This window comes from Hemiscyllium ocellatum, chromosome 4 (assembly GCF_020745735.1).
Source record: "Hemiscyllium ocellatum isolate sHemOce1 chromosome 4, sHemOce1.pat.X.cur, whole genome shotgun sequence".
Lineage (NCBI taxonomy): Eukaryota > Metazoa > Chordata > Chondrichthyes > Orectolobiformes > Hemiscylliidae > Hemiscyllium > Hemiscyllium ocellatum.
The window spans coordinates 111,004,808-111,023,027 of record NC_083404.1 but is presented as its reverse complement, the minus strand read 5'-3'; the positions used below and the strand labels follow the sequence as shown (position 1 = coordinate 111,023,027).

Genomic DNA, 18,220 nt, shown 5'->3' with positions numbered 1-18,220 from the left:
GCATTTCAACAGAATTACAGTAAAACCAATTCTTTTTATTTTGTCTGTATTTTTATACTACAGTTAAAATAAAATGTGTTTTGCTTAAAATGGTAGTTTCACCAATCCAAAGCAACACCTTATAACTATCTTTTAAAAATATGAGCAAGTTAGGGTCTAGACTATCTTCTTAATAAATTTTGATGGAGTTTGGTCTGGTCAATAATACCAGCATACATTGACCCTCTATATATAGTTGTAATCAGTGCTGTTTTTCTAAGGTGGCTAAAATATTTTGTCTGACCCATGAAAAAAACGCAACTGAAAGTGGCATGGTGGATGAGGACAATAGTGTGTACAAGTTATGCCCTGAAAATAAGAAAGCTTTCTAGGATCAAAGTGTGACATACCACTTTTATTGTGTCTATGAGAATCAAAAATTAAAACAGTACATTCAGACAATCAGGTTTATAGGCCAAATCCTGCAATTGGCCAATATCAAATGACATGCAATACTCACCGAAACAGATTTTCGGCTCCTGCTCGCATTCGCATCTCCTTGTTAATCTGCTGGTTAATCCGAGCTCGACGATGCTGTAGTTTGCTCCGCTGAGTCTGTGCAAAGGGATCACAACCCTGTAAATTGAATCAAGAAAGTGATTGTTCATAAAAAGGTATAAATATTCTTACAGCACAAACTACTTGGTCTATTATGCCTTTATACAGCCTTTCAAAACAGCCAATAATCAGTTTCATTCCCTAATCTCTGTCCACAATGTGTTTAAAACAACTTTTCAGCCAATGAATTTCATTAATAACTATTTGTGCATAAAAAAACTTCATCTACATATTCCCTCTCCCTCGTTGAATGCTCAGAATTCTTTTGCCAATTATCTTCAATGTAATCTATTAACATGCTTACCAGCAAAAATAGTTTCTTGTAATACTTGAACATAGGAACTAGGAACAGGAGTTAGCAATCCAGCTTTCTATTCGTCAAAATCTTTGAAACTTTTCAACAAATCTGATAAGTTGGTTGCACAGCTTTAGTGTTGCTAGTGATCACAGTGAGACACAGGTTCAAAAACCCAGCACAGTAACCAATGGAATTTAAATTCAAGTAAATGAACAAAAATAATCTGATATGAGACAAATAACTGTGGCTGTCGGAGATCTGCAACTAAAACAGAAATTACTGGAGAATCTCAGCGGGTCTGTCAGCATCTGTGGCAGCAGAACTGAATTAATGTTGAGTCTGGTGACTCCATCAAAAGATGACCTTTATCTATCACTGACTGTTGTAAAAATCCATGTGGTTTATAATGTCCTTTAGGAAAGGAAATTTATTGTCCTTACTTGGTCTGAACTGTGTGTCATTCCAAACTCCCAGGTGGAGGAAGCACTGAATGTAGAAAGAAACCAAACTGAAATCCCCCAACAAAGAATACAATGTTCATTATCACAAGTGGCTTGGTAGCATCACTGCTAACCAAAATGGCCAAGTCCTGAAACACATATCTGCCAGACATGGTATGCGCATGTGCTGAGGAAACAAAACTCAGCCCTACCCTTTGCAATCTGTCGCAGATACATCTATTATAGCGAAAGGTAGGGATGACTAGGATTGTGTGGTGAAAGTGAGTACTGCAGATGCTGGAGATTAGAGTCAAGGGCGTGGTGCTGGAAAAGCACAGCAGGTCAGGGAGCATTCAAGGAGTGGGAAAATCGAAGTTTTAAGCAAAAGCCCTTCATCATGGATACCAAACAGTATTGTGTGGTACTACCCAGATGCTAAATGAGACAGCTTCAGAACAAATTCAGTAACTGAAAACTGAATTTCCACTGTGGACCATTAGAAGCAGTAGAATTCCAGTCAACCACAAAGTATACCCTGTGTGTCGCATTTCCTTCACTCTGTCATTACCAACAAAACAGGGAATCCACTCTAGTTCAATAAAGAATGCAGGAAGGTAGCCAGAAACAGCACTAGGCATAACCAGGTTATACCTCATTTTTGGGTAAGTCACAACATAGGACTATATGCATACCAAACACCAGAAGCAGCATATGATAGATATACCAAAGTGATGACAAAACCAAAAACTTCCCTTCATAAAAAGGTTAAAACTGGGAATAGGAAAAAGTGAGGACTGCAGGTACTGGAGATCAGAGTCAAAAAGTGTGCTGCTGGAAAAGCACAGCGACCTCTGAGAAGCAGCACAGTTGACGTTTCGGGCATAAGCATTCCTGGTGAAGGGCTTATGCTCAAAATGTCAACTCTCCTGCTCCTCAGACGCTGCCTGACCTGCTGTGCATTACCAGTGCCACCCTTTTGGACGGGAAAGTTTGCTAATGATTTGCACAATATTCAGTACTAATCATATCCTCTCTGAAAGCATTAGATTCCACACTGTGTGGAAACAGGCCATTTGGCCCAACAAGTCCACGCCAACCCTCTGAAGAGTAACCCACCCGGACCAATTTCCCTCTGACTAATGCACCTAACACAGCCAATTCACCTGACCTACATATCTTTGGACGGTGGAACGAAGCCAGAGCACCCGGGGAAACCCACACAGACACAGGGAGAATGTCCATGTGGAGTTTGCACAGTCGCCAGAGGCTAGAATCGAACCTAGGTCCCTGGCGCTGTGAGGCAGCAGTGCTAACCCCTGATCCACTGTGGAACAAGATTAAGGCTTGGACTGACAAGTGGCAAGTAGCAGTTAAAGCACAGAAGCATGGGACAATGACCATCTCAAACATTGATAGAATCTATCCATTTCACTTTTACATTTAATGTTTTACCATTACTTAATCCTCCACTATCAACATCTTGAGAATTACCAAGGAGAAAGTGAACTGGCCATAAGCAAAGTGTTTAATACAACCTGTTCTGAAAATACATAACACCTCTGTGACAAAGAGGACTTGAACCCAGACCTTCTGGTTTAAAGGTAGGGGTACAATCACTCTGCCACAAGATTCCCTTTGAACCAGCTATATAATCGCCATGACTACAATACCATTAAATTGATTATAGAATTCCCCCAGTTCAATTGCTTCCACCCAGTTCATGGAGTACTGAGATTCTGGAATAAGAACCACATTCGATCTGTAACCTCGACTATATGTGGGACGATTGTTGTTTGAAAAGTTGCTCAGATTTGTTATTAGGCAGTTTCGGCATTTCCTCAAATATTCCTCTGCCTGTTACCAACAAAGTCTTTGGTCAGTCACAAGCCAGGGACTTCCGTCTGTTGGAGGGATGCTTTCTCACTTAGGGGCTGTGTCAGAATATCCCTAATGCGTTTCCATCATCATCTTGGTGGTCTCTTGCAAGGAACAAGTTCCAAGTAGAACAGTGCTTGGAATATCTTGTATCAGGCATCAAACCGTGCATCTCTCTAAAAAGAGCCAGTTTTGAATGTTTGATGCTGCACAAATTGGCTTATTTTGTGTTGGAAGCTGCCTGTTGGCTAAGGCAGACACAACCAATTCTATCAAAATCAGCTGTTCACCCTCTCCAAAGATTTGATATTAGTACATGCTCAATTGTAATTCTGTCACAACACCTTCAACTAGATTTTTGGCAAAGTGAAAACAGACAGGGCTGGTGGAAGGTTGGTTTTTAGACTGGAGGCCTTGACCAGCAGAATGCCACATGATCGGTGCCGGGTCAGCTTTGACAGTTTATTAATGACTTCAATGTGAACATAGGAGGAATGGTTAGTAAGCTTGCAGATTCCTGAAGAAGGGCTCATGCCCGAAACATCGACTCTCCTGCTCCTTGGATGCTGCCTGACCTGCTGCGCTTTTCCAGCAACACAATTTCAAGCTTGCAGATTACACTAATACTGGAGGTGTAGTGGCCAGTGAAGGTTACCTTCGAGTACAATGGGACCTTGTTCAGATGGGACAATGGGCCAAAGAATGGCAGATGGAGTTTAATTTGGATAAATGTGAAGTGCAGCATTTTGGAAAGGCAGATGTAGTGCAGTGGTTCAAGGCGGCAGTTTACCATCACCTTGTCAAGTACAATTAGGAATGGGCAACTAACATTTTCCTTACCAACTGCACAGTCATCCCATGAAGGAATAAAAAAAAAGTCCCCTTATCCTTCTCTGCTCCAAGAGTAATGCAAATTTATTAACATAACTGAATTTCATTACTGCTGAGGATATATATAAGCTCTGCACGTTCATACATGCTCAATCGTAAATCTGTCACATCACCTTCAAAGAGGTTTATGCTCGCAATTTCAATTCCAAAGATACTACATTCCACTGTTACATAACAGTGGCAATTTAGTTGATTTTGTAAACAAGTGTAGATAAAAATATTTTCAATAGCCTTTGCTCTGACCAGATGTTGTTATTTCACTGTTGTCGCAAGATTTTCCTCAGGGTATGAGACCTTAATTACAGCATTAACATTTGAACAACAGAATACAGGTATATATTATATTGTCATGATCCTGTTGAAAGTGGTGCACTGGGAATCAAGCCCTACTATTCCATGAGTCATCATATTGATCAACTGAATCACCATAGAAATTAATTTGTTTAACGTTAATTGCTATTTAGGACAAACAAATGTTATGATATGGCGGTGAACCCCCTCTGCTAATTAAACCAAACAACCAGAAAAGCTCACCTCACCTTGTGAGCTGTTAAAGTATGAGTGGCGGAGAATTCTCAACTTCCACAACTTAAAAAGGAAAAATATTAAATGTATTCTTTACGTCTAAAAGTTAACATTAAAGAACTATTTACAATCTTAAGCCTCCTTTCTCTTAAACGCTTGCAATCTATCTCCAACTTTATAACAACACTGATCCAATAAAAAACCCTCTTAAAACTACATCAACAATTTTCAAAACCAGACAGCAGCTGTCATCTGTGTTAGTCTTCTTCTGCTGCACATCTCCCTGGGTCATCTTTGGTCTTTTGCTGCAAAGATGTTTCATGTGAAAAAAAGATAGACAGTGTTTTGAATAGCAGTCTCTCTCTCTCTCTCTCGGGATGGCAGTTTGTCGCTCTCTTTGGCTATCAAAATGTCTGCTTCTTTGAAAGCCCTAGCTTTCAAAGACTGGCTCAATGGTTTGATGTTGTCAATATAGTAAAACACAAATTCGATTGGGTTTTAGAATCCTGGAGCATAATTTAAACTGGTTGGTTAAATTTGAACTGTTGTGAAAACATAGCAATCAAAAGTCAGGTATTTGTTTCACAGCCAAATGTGACATATTTTCAATTTTCTAGTACACTCAGACTGCTAGTCAGTCGCATGACAGGTATCTGCATTCACTTTCTCAAAAGGTACAGTGCACACCTTCAACTTCATAACAAAGCTCATATCAAGTTTCATCAATAAACAAGCAAAAAAAATACAGACAGACACATCCTTTAATAGTTTCCAAAATGGGTTAAATGACTACCATAATACAAGTTTAAACTATAGCCCCGTTAAACCCTGCGCATGCATGCACAGAGTACAGATTAGCTAGCTCTTTAGAAAACACAGGTATAAAAAAGGAACAAATTCTACAGGTCAAGAATCCAAACCACAAGGGTGAATGAGGTGACTTTCTCAGTTTTTTTTATTCTTAACGTTATCACTGCTGTTGACCTCAGTGATAGAAGTTCCCTAATTTAGTAGTCGGTCAGTTGGACCTAGATCTTTGTTTGAGATAAAAAATCCAAAAAGATGAAATTTTGAGTGCTTTTTTGCACCCATAGTGAGAAAGGCAAAGACCTCCCTTTGCCTCTAGATTTTCTGAAGGTCTGTGATCAGTGTTAAATTCCTATTCTCAGTTCTGTGACAAACTACAACATAAGCATTGAAAAGCTTTTTGCCAGGCAGCTTTTCAACCCAAAAGCACCTGGTGCCAGCCTGTCTCAAATTTAGCTTCTTCTCGCAGCAGAGAGCGGCGGGAGTTGGGCAGAAGTTCAGGCGGAGTGCAAAGCCGGTCGGGAAGATAAGTGATTGCTATTAGAGTGGGTGTGTTCTAAACCCCAGGTCCTACAAAGTAGGGTCTCCCTCCCTTGTCCTCTAACCTAAATTAAGAGTCCACAGACTTGCCACAAAAAGAGGGTTTAAGGAAGTTTGGATCGAAGAGTGAGGCTTCAGCTCAGGAGTCTTTGACAAGGCGGTTGAGTGAAGTGATTACGCCACAGTTGAAGAAGGTGAAGACATGACTGCCCAGCTAGTTCAGTGCGCTATATGCTTGATGTGGGAGGTCAACAATCTGGTGTGTCTGGCTCGTATATGTGTGGAAAGTGTGTGCACATTCAGCTATTGACCGAGCATATTGTAGTGCTGATGAAAGAACTCAAGGACCTTAGGCTCATCCAAGAGAACGAGATCTTTCTGGACAAGACCTTCAGCGAGGTTATTACACCAATCATGCCAGAAGAGAGCAGACGATGAAGGCAGCAGAGAGGAGACAGGTGCAAGAGACCCCGGGAGAAGTACCCATCAGGAACAAGTTGAAGCTTTTGGAAACAGTAGAGACTGATGACACTGCCAGTTCGCAAGGCGGCCAGGTCTGTCAATCAAAAGTTGGCGCGGAGGCAGAGCGGAAGAGTTGCATAGAGCCGTGGTAATAGGGGACTCCATCGTGAGAGGAGCTGACCTTGGTTTTTGTGGCAGCAGACGGGATTTAAGGATGGTGTGTTGCCTTCCTGGTGCCAGGGTGAAAGACATCGTGGACAGAGTGCGGGAAATCCTCAAGGACGAGGGTAAAGAGCCAGAGGTGGTGGTACATGTCGGCACAAATAATGTCGGGAATAAGAGGAGGAACATACTACAGCGGACCTCAGAATTAGGAAGGCGGCTGAAAAGCAGGAGGTCCAAGGTGATTATCTCTGGTTTGTTTCCAGTTCCTCGGGCTGGTGTGGCCAGAAACAGGGAGATAATGGACTTGAACGGGTGGTTGAGGAACTAGTGCAGGAAGCAAGGATTTAAGTTCTTGGATCACTGGGGTATATTTTGTGGTAAGCATAAATTCTACAAGAGAGACGGTTTGCACCTTAATAGGTTAGGGACCAGCATTCTGGCAAGCAGGTTTTCTACTGCAACACCGCTACATTTAAACTAAGTAGCAGGGGGGAGGGGACAAACTGGATGTTTAAAAAGGAAATTGAAGGGAAAGTTAGAACAAGAGAAGTCAAGAAAGACAACTATATCAATGAAGCAGAAAACTCGGAAAGGGATCATGCTGTAAGGTTGAGTGAAATAGGGGTTGATGGGAAGGGTGAGAGCAGTAACAAATTAAAAATACTATATATGAATGCACGAAGCATTAGACATAAGATGGATGAGCTCGAGGCTCTTATTGGCCAGTTTACCTTTGTACCTCATTTTTCCTCTGCGTATTTCCTTCTTAGTAATCTTTTGGAAATTGGCAGATAGGATATTGTGGGGATAACTGAGACGTGGCTTCAAGCGGACAGGGTCTGGGAAATGAATATTCAAGGCTACACGTGCTATCGTAAGGACAGACTGACAGGCAGAGGGGGTGGGGTGGCCTTGTTGGTAAGGGAGGATATTCAGTCCCTTGCGCGGGGGGACCTTGAGTCAAGGGATGTAGAGTCAGTGTGGATAGAGCTGCAAAATACTAAGGGTAAAAAGACCCTCTTGGGAGTCATCTACAGGCCCCCAAACAATAGTCCGGATGTCAGATGTAAGATGAATCAGGAGCTGAAATTGGCCTGTCGCAAAGATGTTACTACAGTTGTTATGGGGGATTTTAACATGCAGGTAGACTGGGAGAATCAGGATGGTATTGGACCTCAAGACTTTGTGGACTGCCTCAGATGGATTCTTAGAGCAGCTGGTGGTGGAGCCAACCAGGGAGAAGGCAATTCTGGATCTGGTATTGTGTAATGAACCAGAATTGGTCAGAGACCATGAAGTGAAGGAGCCATTGGGAAGTAGTGACCATAATACATTAAGCTTCAATCTGCAATTTGAGGGGGAAGAGGGTACAGTCGGAAGTGACAGTACTTCTGTTAAATAAAGGGAACTATGGAGCTATGAGGGAGGAGCTGGCCAAAGTTCAATGGTGCAATACCTTAGCAGGGATGACCGTGGAGGAACAATGGCGGATATTTCTGTGTATAATGCAGAAGTTGCAGGATCAGTTCATTCTAAAAGGAAGAAAGATCCCAGGAGGAGGCATGGGCGGCTGTGGCTGACGAGGGAAGTTAAGAAACATATAAAGTTAAAAGAGAGAAAGGATAACATAGCAAAGATAAGTGGGAAAACGGAGGACTGGGAAGCTTTTAAAGAGCAACAGAGGATTACTAAGAAGGAAATACGCAGAGGAAAAATGAGGTACGAGGGTAAACTGGCCAATAATATAAAGGAGGATAGTAAAAGCTTTTTTAAGTATGTGCAAGGCAAAAAAATGGTTAGGACTTAAATTGGGCCCTTGAAGACAGAAACAGGGGAATATAATACGGGGAACAAAGAAATGGCAGAAGAATTAAATGGGTACTTCAGATCGGTGTTCACTGGGGAAGACACAAGCAATCTCCCTGAGGTAACAGTGGCTGAAGGACCTGAACTTAGGGAATCTAGATTTGCCAGGATTTGGTGATGGAGAGACTGTTAGGTCTGAAGGTTGGTAAGTCTCCGGGGCCTGATGGTCTACATCCCAGGGTACTGAAGGAGGTGGCTCGGGAAATCGTGGATGCGTTGGTGATTATTTTCCAGAGTTTGATAGATTTGGGGTCGGTTCCTGAGGATTGGAGGGTGGCTAATGTTGTACCACTTTTTAAGAAAGGTGGGAGAGAGAAAGCAGGAAATTATAGACCACTTAGTCTAACGCCAGTGGTGGGAAAGATGCTGGAGTATATTATAAAGAATGAAATTACGGCACATCTGGATAGTAGTAACAGGATAAGACAGAGTCAGCATGGATTTATGAAGGGGAAATCATGCGTGACTAATCTTCTGGAATTTTTTGAGGATGTAACTCTGAAGATGGACGAGGGAAATCCAGTAGATGTAATGTACCTGGACTTTCAGAAAGCTTTTGATAAAGTCCCACCCAGGAGGTTAGTGAGTAAAATTAGGGCGCATGGTATTGGGAGCAAAGAACTAGATTGGACTGAAAATTGGTTGGCTGATAGGAAACAAAGGGTAGTGATAAACGGCTCCATTTCGGAATGGCAGGCAGTGACCAGTGGGGTACCGCAGGGATCCGTGCTGGGACCGCAGCTTTTTATAATATATGTTAATGATATAGAAGATGGTATCAGCAATAACATTAACAAATTTGCTGATGATACAAAGCTGGGTGGCAGGGTGAAATGTGATGAGGATGTTAGGAGATTTCAGGGTGACCTGGACAAGTTAGGTGAGTGGGCAGATGCATGGCAGATGCAGTTTAATGTGGATAAATGTATGGTTATCCACTTTGGTGGCAAGAACAGGAAGGCAGATTACTACCTCAATGGAATCAATTTAGGTAAAGGGGCAGTACAGAGAGATCTGGGTGTTCTTGTACACCAGTCAATGAAGGCAAGCATGCAGGTACAGCAGGTAGTGAAGAAGGCTAATAGCATGCTGGCCTTCATAACAAGAGGGATTGAGTATAGAAACAAAGAGGTGCTTCTGCAGCTGTACAGGGCCCTGGTGAGACCACACCTGGAGTACTGTGTGCAGTTCTGGTCTCCAAATTTGAGGAAAGACATTCTGGCTATTCAGGGAGTGCAGCGTAGGTTCACAAGGTCAATTCCTAGAATGGTGGGATTACCTTACATTGAAAGACTGAAGCGACTGGGCTTGTATACCCTTGAGTTTAGAAGACTGAAAGGGGATCTGATTGAGACATATAAGATTATGAAAGGATTGGACACTCTGGCAGCAGGAAACATGTGTCCGCTGATGGGTGAGTGCCGAACCAGAGGACACAGCTTAAAAATACGGGGTAGACCATTTAGGACAGAGATGAGGAGAAACTTCTTCACCCAGAGAGGGGTGGCTGTGTGGAATGCTCTGCCGCAGAGGGCAGTGAAGGCCCAGTCTCTGGATTCATTTAAGAAAGAGTTGGACAGAGCTCTCAAAGTTAGTGGAATCAAGGGTTATGGAGATAAGGCAGGAAGAGGATACTAATTAGGAATGATCAGCCAGGATCATATTGAATGGTGGTGCAGGCTCGAAGGGCTGAATGGCCTACTCCTGCATCTATTGTCTATGATTTTGTGCCACCAATAAGTTAACACCACTCAGTTTCACTTTGGGCCTTCACATTACAAATTAAAATCACCGAGCAAAGTCTCTGCAAGTGTCAAAACTTTAATTTGTACCAAAGCATACACGCAGTCATTACAATATTCATAGGAAGGCTTCAAGGAAGGAATGGAAATTTTGTGAACAATCAGCACAGTTCCTCAAATGTAGCTCCAGCAGAAATCCCAAAAGGAAATAGCTATTAACTCCCATTCAACAAACAAAGCAATAGATGATGGTTTTGAGAGTCTTTTAAAAGTAGTGCTTGGCAGAGGAAAGCAGGATGTTATAGAATGCATCTTCAATTTTCCAACTTCAGCTGAGTTGCATCAGGAGGTTAAAGATCGGGCTCTCACAGTAAGATTAGTTATTCAGCCTAACAAGCTGGCTAAAGTCTGCAAAACCTCTGAACTTCTCAATTCATATCTATGAAATTTCTGAACATTCTTCCACTCTGATATCTTCAATTAATTCACCTTCTACTACAAATAAACATTTGGCTTTCCAAATATTTAACAGTCAACAACCACTCTATAAACGCAGAAAGTCACCATAATTCAATGACTACAGTACTTAGTTTGGGTGTTCAGGAACACTCACTCCTTGCTTTCTGGCTCCAATTTTCCCATTTGTTTTGTGTTCTTTTATTGGATTTTACTTGGTGCACAAATTCTAAGATCACCATCACAAAGGAATACACTAAAAACCAACAACACTATCTATAAAGTTATAAACTATATATATTTCATCCAATATAAGTAATGCAGCTAAATAACTTTCAATGACAACTAGGGACAGGCAATAAATACTGGTCTAGCTAGAGATGCCCATATCCCATGAATAAATAAAAATAGAACTAACTTCAACATCTCACACTAAAATCCCTCCTTTTGATTACCATCTAAATCACTGATCAATTCTTGCAAATTGGCTGGTAACATCCTCAAATGAATCAGCCTTGGATTCATCGAGGTAGTAATTTTGGCATCATCATTCCACAAGTAATTGTTCTTGAACATATTCAACATATCACAGTTCACAAATGATTTTTAGGATCCAAGCTTATTACAGGCATTTATAAGCCACTGACAATCTTCCTAGTGAAGTGGTTGTCATATTTCACCTCAAATTTTACTCACCTTTGAGCCAGCTTATTGTTCACACCTTTCAGATATTGCTTTTGTAGTGTTTATTGGCAAATATTCAAGAACATCATATGTAAACTACTAGGAATAACTGATACGTAAGTGTTCGACAATTTCCTATCACTGACTACATTTTCAATGATCTTTAACTTGAGCAACAGAGAGCAAATTTTTTCTCTTTGCCCTTCTGATCACAAATTCCACATTTCTTTGATTTATTTCTTACAATCCCCTTCGTCTATCCAGCCCTTCCCATGAACATGGATGAAAAATGCATTTCTGAAATTTCTCTTTGAGGAGAGTTCTTCGCTTGAATTTACCAACCAATTTTATGCCCTCTTCCATACATGATTGATCTGCACCTTCTTCTGGCCATGATGTGGAGGAACCAGTGCTGGACTGGGGTGGACAAAGTTAAAAATCACACAACACCAGGTTAAAGTCCAACAGGTTTATTTGGAAGCACTACTCCTTCCTCAGGTGGTTGCAACTAGAAGATTATGAGGCCATCTTGTGTCTTAACCAGGATCTCGGGTTTGTATCACACTATAGTTGACCCCACTACACAATACACGCACACACAAGCACATGTACAAACACACTCTTACATAATCATACACTCGCGCAGACCCTCGTTCATACATACACAGACTCACATCATCTCACAGGCTTATAAATTCACCGCATCCTCACTTTACCAAGCTTACTCTCTCACACACTCACACACACACACACACACACACACAGTGAATTTGTATTTGCTGAATTATATTTGCAGATACACTATGCATCTTTCTAGCCAAATACACAACCTGTAGGCAGTCAATATATGTAATAATTTATATTCCACTTTGGAAATAGAACCAATCTGACTCAAGATTGGGATACAGACAGACTCTGATTTAAGGCATTGTCTGAGTTGAGATGTCACCTTTTGTTATTAAACCTTAAGTTATCTCGAGAAGGTGACTTCAAAAGAAGTTCTGGGAATTACATACTAATGATCCGAAACTTGCAACCCATTCTAAAAGACTTAACAATCTAGGTTTGTTCAACATTTCATTTCAGTTTTATGACACTAACCTTTTGCTATAAATTCTGTGTCTTATTGTCTTATATTCCACAACCACCTCAAAGAGCAGTGCTCCGAAAGCTGATGCTTCCAAATAAACTTATTGGACTACAACCTCGTGTAGTGATTTTAAACTTCTGGCCAGTTGTCAGGAAGAATAATATTTCAACAATGTGTTTGCCCATTAGCGTTCACTAGTGTTTCATCCACATCTCTAAAGCATTTCTAAATACACATTCTTTTCTCCATATCAAAATGACATAAAAGTGAAATTTGATGATTTTATCAAGTTCAGTTTGGAGACATAGCATAATTTTCTTTTTCTTATACAATCACCATCAGACAATGGCCTTGAACTCTGAAATCTGCTTTTCTTTGGTTCTGAGGGCCTAGAGTCAGATAACTGCACAGATAGAATAACATGACTATTTTGAAAATAGTCGAGAGTGTGTGCTGGAAAAGCACAATGGGTCAGGCAGCATCCGAGAAACAGGAAAATCGATGTTTCGAGCATAAGCCCTTCATCAGGAATCCAGTATCTTCAGTCCTCACTTTGTACTATTTTGGAAATACACTTCAATCCTTTGTACATTTTTTTTCTCTCCAATTAACTTGCTCTTGTTTTTCAACAGAATCATGACATTATGTGGGACAGATTAGTTTTGGCGATTGGCTGGTAGACTGCTGCTGGAATAAAATCTAATGGCTTTGGAATAAAAGGCCTGTTTCCACACTGTAAGCAATCTAATCTAATAAGAAGAAAGGAAAAAAAAATCTAATGGCTCACTCAGGAGCCTTCAAATCCGTGAACCACAGTAATTACCTATCAAAAAATTAATAATCAAACACTGATTAGAAGAGTATAACATTCAACTGTTCTGCAATTAATTTCAGTCATGAATGATCTTCTAGCTCAACGCCATTTTCCTGCATGATTCCCATATTCCTTGATGTCTTTAATATCTGGAAATCTATTGATTAGTCCTAAAAATGTCTTGAATATCTCAAATACTTAAGTTTCCTTTTGAACAAGGTGCATAAGAAAGTAAGTTTGCTTGAAGCTAAAAGTCACATGATCAACTTTTGCACAAGTATATACAGTAGCAAAAGTTTTCCTAACCTCAAACTATATTCTTGTTCCAAACTGGTTTGCTAACTTAAATGACAGCCAAAATATTTTTAAAAAGAATACATAATACAAATCCTCAAAAAATCATAATATTCAGTAGACCTAAGTATTCAGTGAAACTAACAAGTAGATGGCCTGAAATTGCTATATTCTGGTACCCATCACTTGGAGGTGCCAGTGTTGGACTGGGGGGGACAAAGATAAAAATCACAACACCAGGTTATAATCCAAAAGGTTTATTTAGAAGCACTAGCTTTTGGAGCACTGCTCCATCAAGTAGTTGTGGTAGTTGTGTGCTCACAGAATTAATAGCCAAAGGAGTCCAGTGTCATGGAGATGTGACACAGTAAATGATCTTAGATTAAAACTTTCATCTTTTATAATGGGATATGCTGGCTTCTGTTCTTTGATATATAAATCCCAGGCCTTCCTTTAAATTACGTTCTCAAGATAACTCAGCTTTTCAAAACAGGTGTGAAGTCTGTCTGTGCCCCAATGCTATGTCAGACTGACAAACCCTCTGTATAGTTTTACAGAGTTTTACATGTATTTATGTAGTTTTTGAGGAAAATGAAAAGTAATTCTTCAAAAACAAATTCACCACATAAGCTTGTGCCTGTGTGTGTGTGTGTGAACATGTAGCAACGACAGATTAAGTGTGCATATGGGTGTGAGTGCAATGAGGTAGAGTGCGTGTGTAGGTTTGGTTAAGCGTGTCCGTGTCCATGCGCATGTGTATTGTGCAGTGGGGTCACCTGCAGTATGAGATGAATCCAAGGTCCCAGTTGAGGCCATTCCCATTAGTACTGAACTTTGCTATCAGCTTCTGCTCAGCTGCTCTACAGTACTGCTTGTCCCGAAGTCCGCCTTGGAAGATGGTCACCCGAAGTTCCGAGGCCAAATATCCCAGACCACTGAAGTGTTCCACAACTGGGAGGGAACACTTCTGCCCAGTGATTGCTGTGCGGTGTCCATTCATCTGTTGTCGCAGCGTCTGCTTGGTATCACCAATGTACCATGCCTCAAAAGCTGAGCTCCTTGAGAATGTAATGTAAAAGTAGTTCTGGATTTACATATCAAAGAACAGAGACCAGCATGTCCAACTTTAAAAGATGGAAGTTTTGATCTAAGATTGTTCACTGTATCACATCTCCATGATAGTGAGCTCCTTTGGCCATAAATTCTATGAGCATGATCCACAACCAGCTGAAGGAGCAGCACACCAAACACTAGTGCTTGTAAATAAACCTGTTGGACTTTAACATGGTGTTGTGTGTGATTTTTAAGCTTTATTCTGGTGCCAGTTCTCATCAGTAGAAATATGCAACTATGCATCAAAGCTCAACAAATTGTTGTCCACATGAATTTATTTTTTCCTCAGTTGTACAAAATTGTACAATCCCATTTCTTCATTTCTCCCTACTCTTATGATCCCAACTGATCTTATTATGGGAAAAATCAGATTGAAAATGGGCTTGAAAGATCATATCTTGGGTTTATTTTGGGCTTTAAATAAGAATTTCTCACTGAAAGATCAGCAAGAAATATTGGAGATTTTAATCAATAAAACAGAAGTTTATAATGTGAAAGAAATGAGGATAAAATTGAATAAAATCAAACCATTTACAAATAATGCAGGTTGAAAGATTTCAAAACATGACATAACATCATTCCATTCTGCCTAAAAACACTTTTCTGCAATACACACAGCATAGAGAATCTGTACAACCTCTAAGTTTAATTTATTTGTAACTTCAATTATCAGACTGGAGACTCTAATGGCCTCTTTCTGGAGCCTTTAAACAGTTGGATTCAAACTTTCTTAGTTTTAAATAACACTTCAGGATCATACTCAAACAATTTTGTTCTGGAACAATTACTAAATGCCTTATTCTGAGGCAGATTTTGTTAAACAAATCTGAACTATCTTCTATCTTTCTCAACAGCAAATCTTTCCCTCCAAGCATAAACCAGACAAGTCCAGAACTTTCAATCAGAAAGCCTAATGTACAGTTTTGTGAACTTTGATTGCCTGTAAACTCTCACACTATAAACAAAAATCTATTAGATTTCAGTTTTTTGTCTCCAAATGTTTGACAAAAAAAAATCACCATGGCTATCTAGAAGTTTTCATGAAACTCGTTCAGATACACAGAAAACCTCAAAACTTGTTCAAAACTTCAAACTCAAAAATTTAAGTATATATAAACCTTACATCTCACTGCAATCTGCTGTCTTTTAACATTTTTTGTAATGTGGTTGCCTTCTCCTGGAAAATTGAGATGTAAATGTGGAGTTTATCCTGGTGATACAAATGTCATTCTTATTTTAACTTAAACTAGGATTAGGAGGTATGTAACTGCCAGAATAGATGACTGGAATTTATTCCTCTTGCCCTTAGGTTGGTGATAAAATATGGTAGAAGACCAAAAGATACAGGGGCATATAAGGTCATCTGGCCCATCAAGTCTGCTGTGCCATACGATCACAGTTGCTATGTTTCTCAATCCCCTTCTCCTGCCTTCTCCCTGTCACCCTTGATTCTCTTACTAATCAAGAACCTATGTCTGTCTTAAATACACTCAATGACTTGGACTTTACTGCCTTCTGTGGCAATGAATTCCTCAGATTCCTCTGGCTGAAGAAATGCCTTCTCACCTGAGTTCTGAAGGGTTATCCCTTCACCCCGGAGGTCCTGTCCTCTGGTTCTAGATTCTCCTGCTAGTGGAAACATCTTCTCTATATCCACTCTATCCAGGTTTTTGTAAGTTTCAATCAGATTCCCCCTCATCTTTCTAAACATTGAGTACAAACCCAAAGATCTCAACCACGCCTCATAAGTCAAGCCCTTCATCCCCTGGATCACTCTTATAAATTTCCTCTGGATCTCTTCCAATGTCAGCTTTTCACAATAAAGCAACACTTGGGATTTTAATTGATTAAACTTTTCCTATATGCAGAGTATAATTTCCCCCGTATTTAACAATTAGCCTGTCTTTCTGTATATATGTAGCTTCCTTTCTTCAACACAGCGAGTATAGAATGCAAGTCAATCCTACACAATAATGGCCAGAGCATCATAAATGAACATTCCTTCTTTCCACCAGGTAGATAGGCAGGGAACTCAATGAGAGAAAAAAAAGTAACAAAACAGTATTAGATAAATGGGGAGCCAGTTCGCTCAGTTGGCCAAGAACATGGTACAGAATCACATGAACAGCTCAAACTTCTAGCTGAGGTGGTTCTCAGGGCCTACCTCCTTGCCTTATTCCTTAGTTATATCATGACATCAGCCACGATTAGCAACCTTTGACAGACTACAGCAGAGAGCAAAATCAGAGAAACACCCTGTGCGAATCATCCAAGCAGCTGCCAAGCTACCCTGATTTTTGGATCCTCCTTGCCTCTGGGGTTATATGGAAGAGGCCAATAATGTGGGGCAGCAATGTGCGCCATTTCAACACTATAATTAAATTCCTTAATATAGATTTACTTGAAAAAATTGTGATTGTTCTAATCATCTACAGTTCAGACACTCAAACAATAAAAGAGTCCAAATTATATCTGTACATATATTCAGCATGTTATTGAACCAAATACAGAATGAATAACATTGAAAATATGACACAACAAAATATAAGGACTTCTAATATATCAAGTTCCCTATATACGTATTGTGTTCTACGTTTTCCTTCTCACTACACTAATTACTGCATATATATTCTTACAGTATGACTGCAGTATATAGTAAGTTTCGTTTCTCCCTCATTGAAAATGTATACTGTAGCTATTAACAATTAGTACAGTGCCACTGCAATCTTCCACTTTTAAGCCGATAATTATATTTTGTAAGTTACTCTCGGTGAATGATTATAGTATATTCTCCAAGTCAGACTCTCTGTACGATGAATAATCACAGTTTAGTTTCTGTGCTATTATAGTATAATTTCCGAATCACACATTAATTACTACATGAATCCTGCGTGTTAAACTCTCCCTACATTAGAGACGACAGCATACATTCGGCATGTTTCACTCTCCCTACAATTTTCAATCCTTACAGTGCATATTGCGAGTGTTACACTCTGCTCTGGTTTGAAGCCTGTAGGCACTGCCCCGCTGACAGGTGCCTGTCTCCTTGGAAACGCGGCCCGCCGCCCTGTCCCCGCACTCAGCCTCGCTCACCTTACGAACACTACCACTGCCTCGCAGCTCGGTCTCCGCTCCGCTCTCCGTCATGCCACTGCAGCCCTCGCGCGACAAAACCGTAGAAAAGTCAAAGAAATGCCCCCACTCCAACGATCCCAGGGAGGGCGACGGGAGATCGAGCCCGGTGAGATCTGGACCTTCTCCGCCCCGCGGTGATGAGCTCTGGGCGTCTCTGCGCCTCTCCCTCACGCCGCACCACAGCGACCACCTCCAACCCCGAGCTCTCAGCTCGCTACCCCATCCTCAGCGAAACCAGGCTGACAGACAGCATCAAAGGCCAATCGCATGCTCAATTACTCAAGACGTGCACGTACCGACCAATTGGATTGGGGTGTGGGCGGGATCTGAGTCACAGTGAGACCCCGCCCACCAAGCCTGGGAGTGACATCATTGAGTTAGAGAATTAAAGGGGACTTGTCGCCTCAGCATGCGTGGAACTCATGA

The 18,220-nt window shown here is 40.8% G+C and overlaps 1 protein-coding gene across 3 annotated transcripts in view; it reads right to left on the bottom strand.

Moving 5' to 3' along the window:
- The window catches only part of rhpn1 (rhophilin, Rho GTPase binding protein 1), a 95,866-nt gene extending 77,909 nt beyond the window's left edge, over window positions 1-17,957 (bottom strand). For 2 of the 3 annotated variants that reach the window (XM_060824455.1, XM_060824456.1), the window contains exons 1-2: window positions 17,753-17,957; window positions 500-615 (exon numbers count right to left, since the gene is read on the bottom strand). In XM_060824455.1, the coding sequence (XP_060680438.1) occupies window positions 500-615; window positions 17,753-17,806 (170 nt within the window). In that variant the 5' untranslated portion in view covers window positions 17,807-17,957. The remainder of the gene's footprint in view (window positions 1-499; window positions 616-17,752) is intronic. The other variant, XM_060824457.1, reaches the window with a different exon arrangement.
- Between the last annotated feature and the right edge of the window lie 263 nt (window positions 17,958-18,220).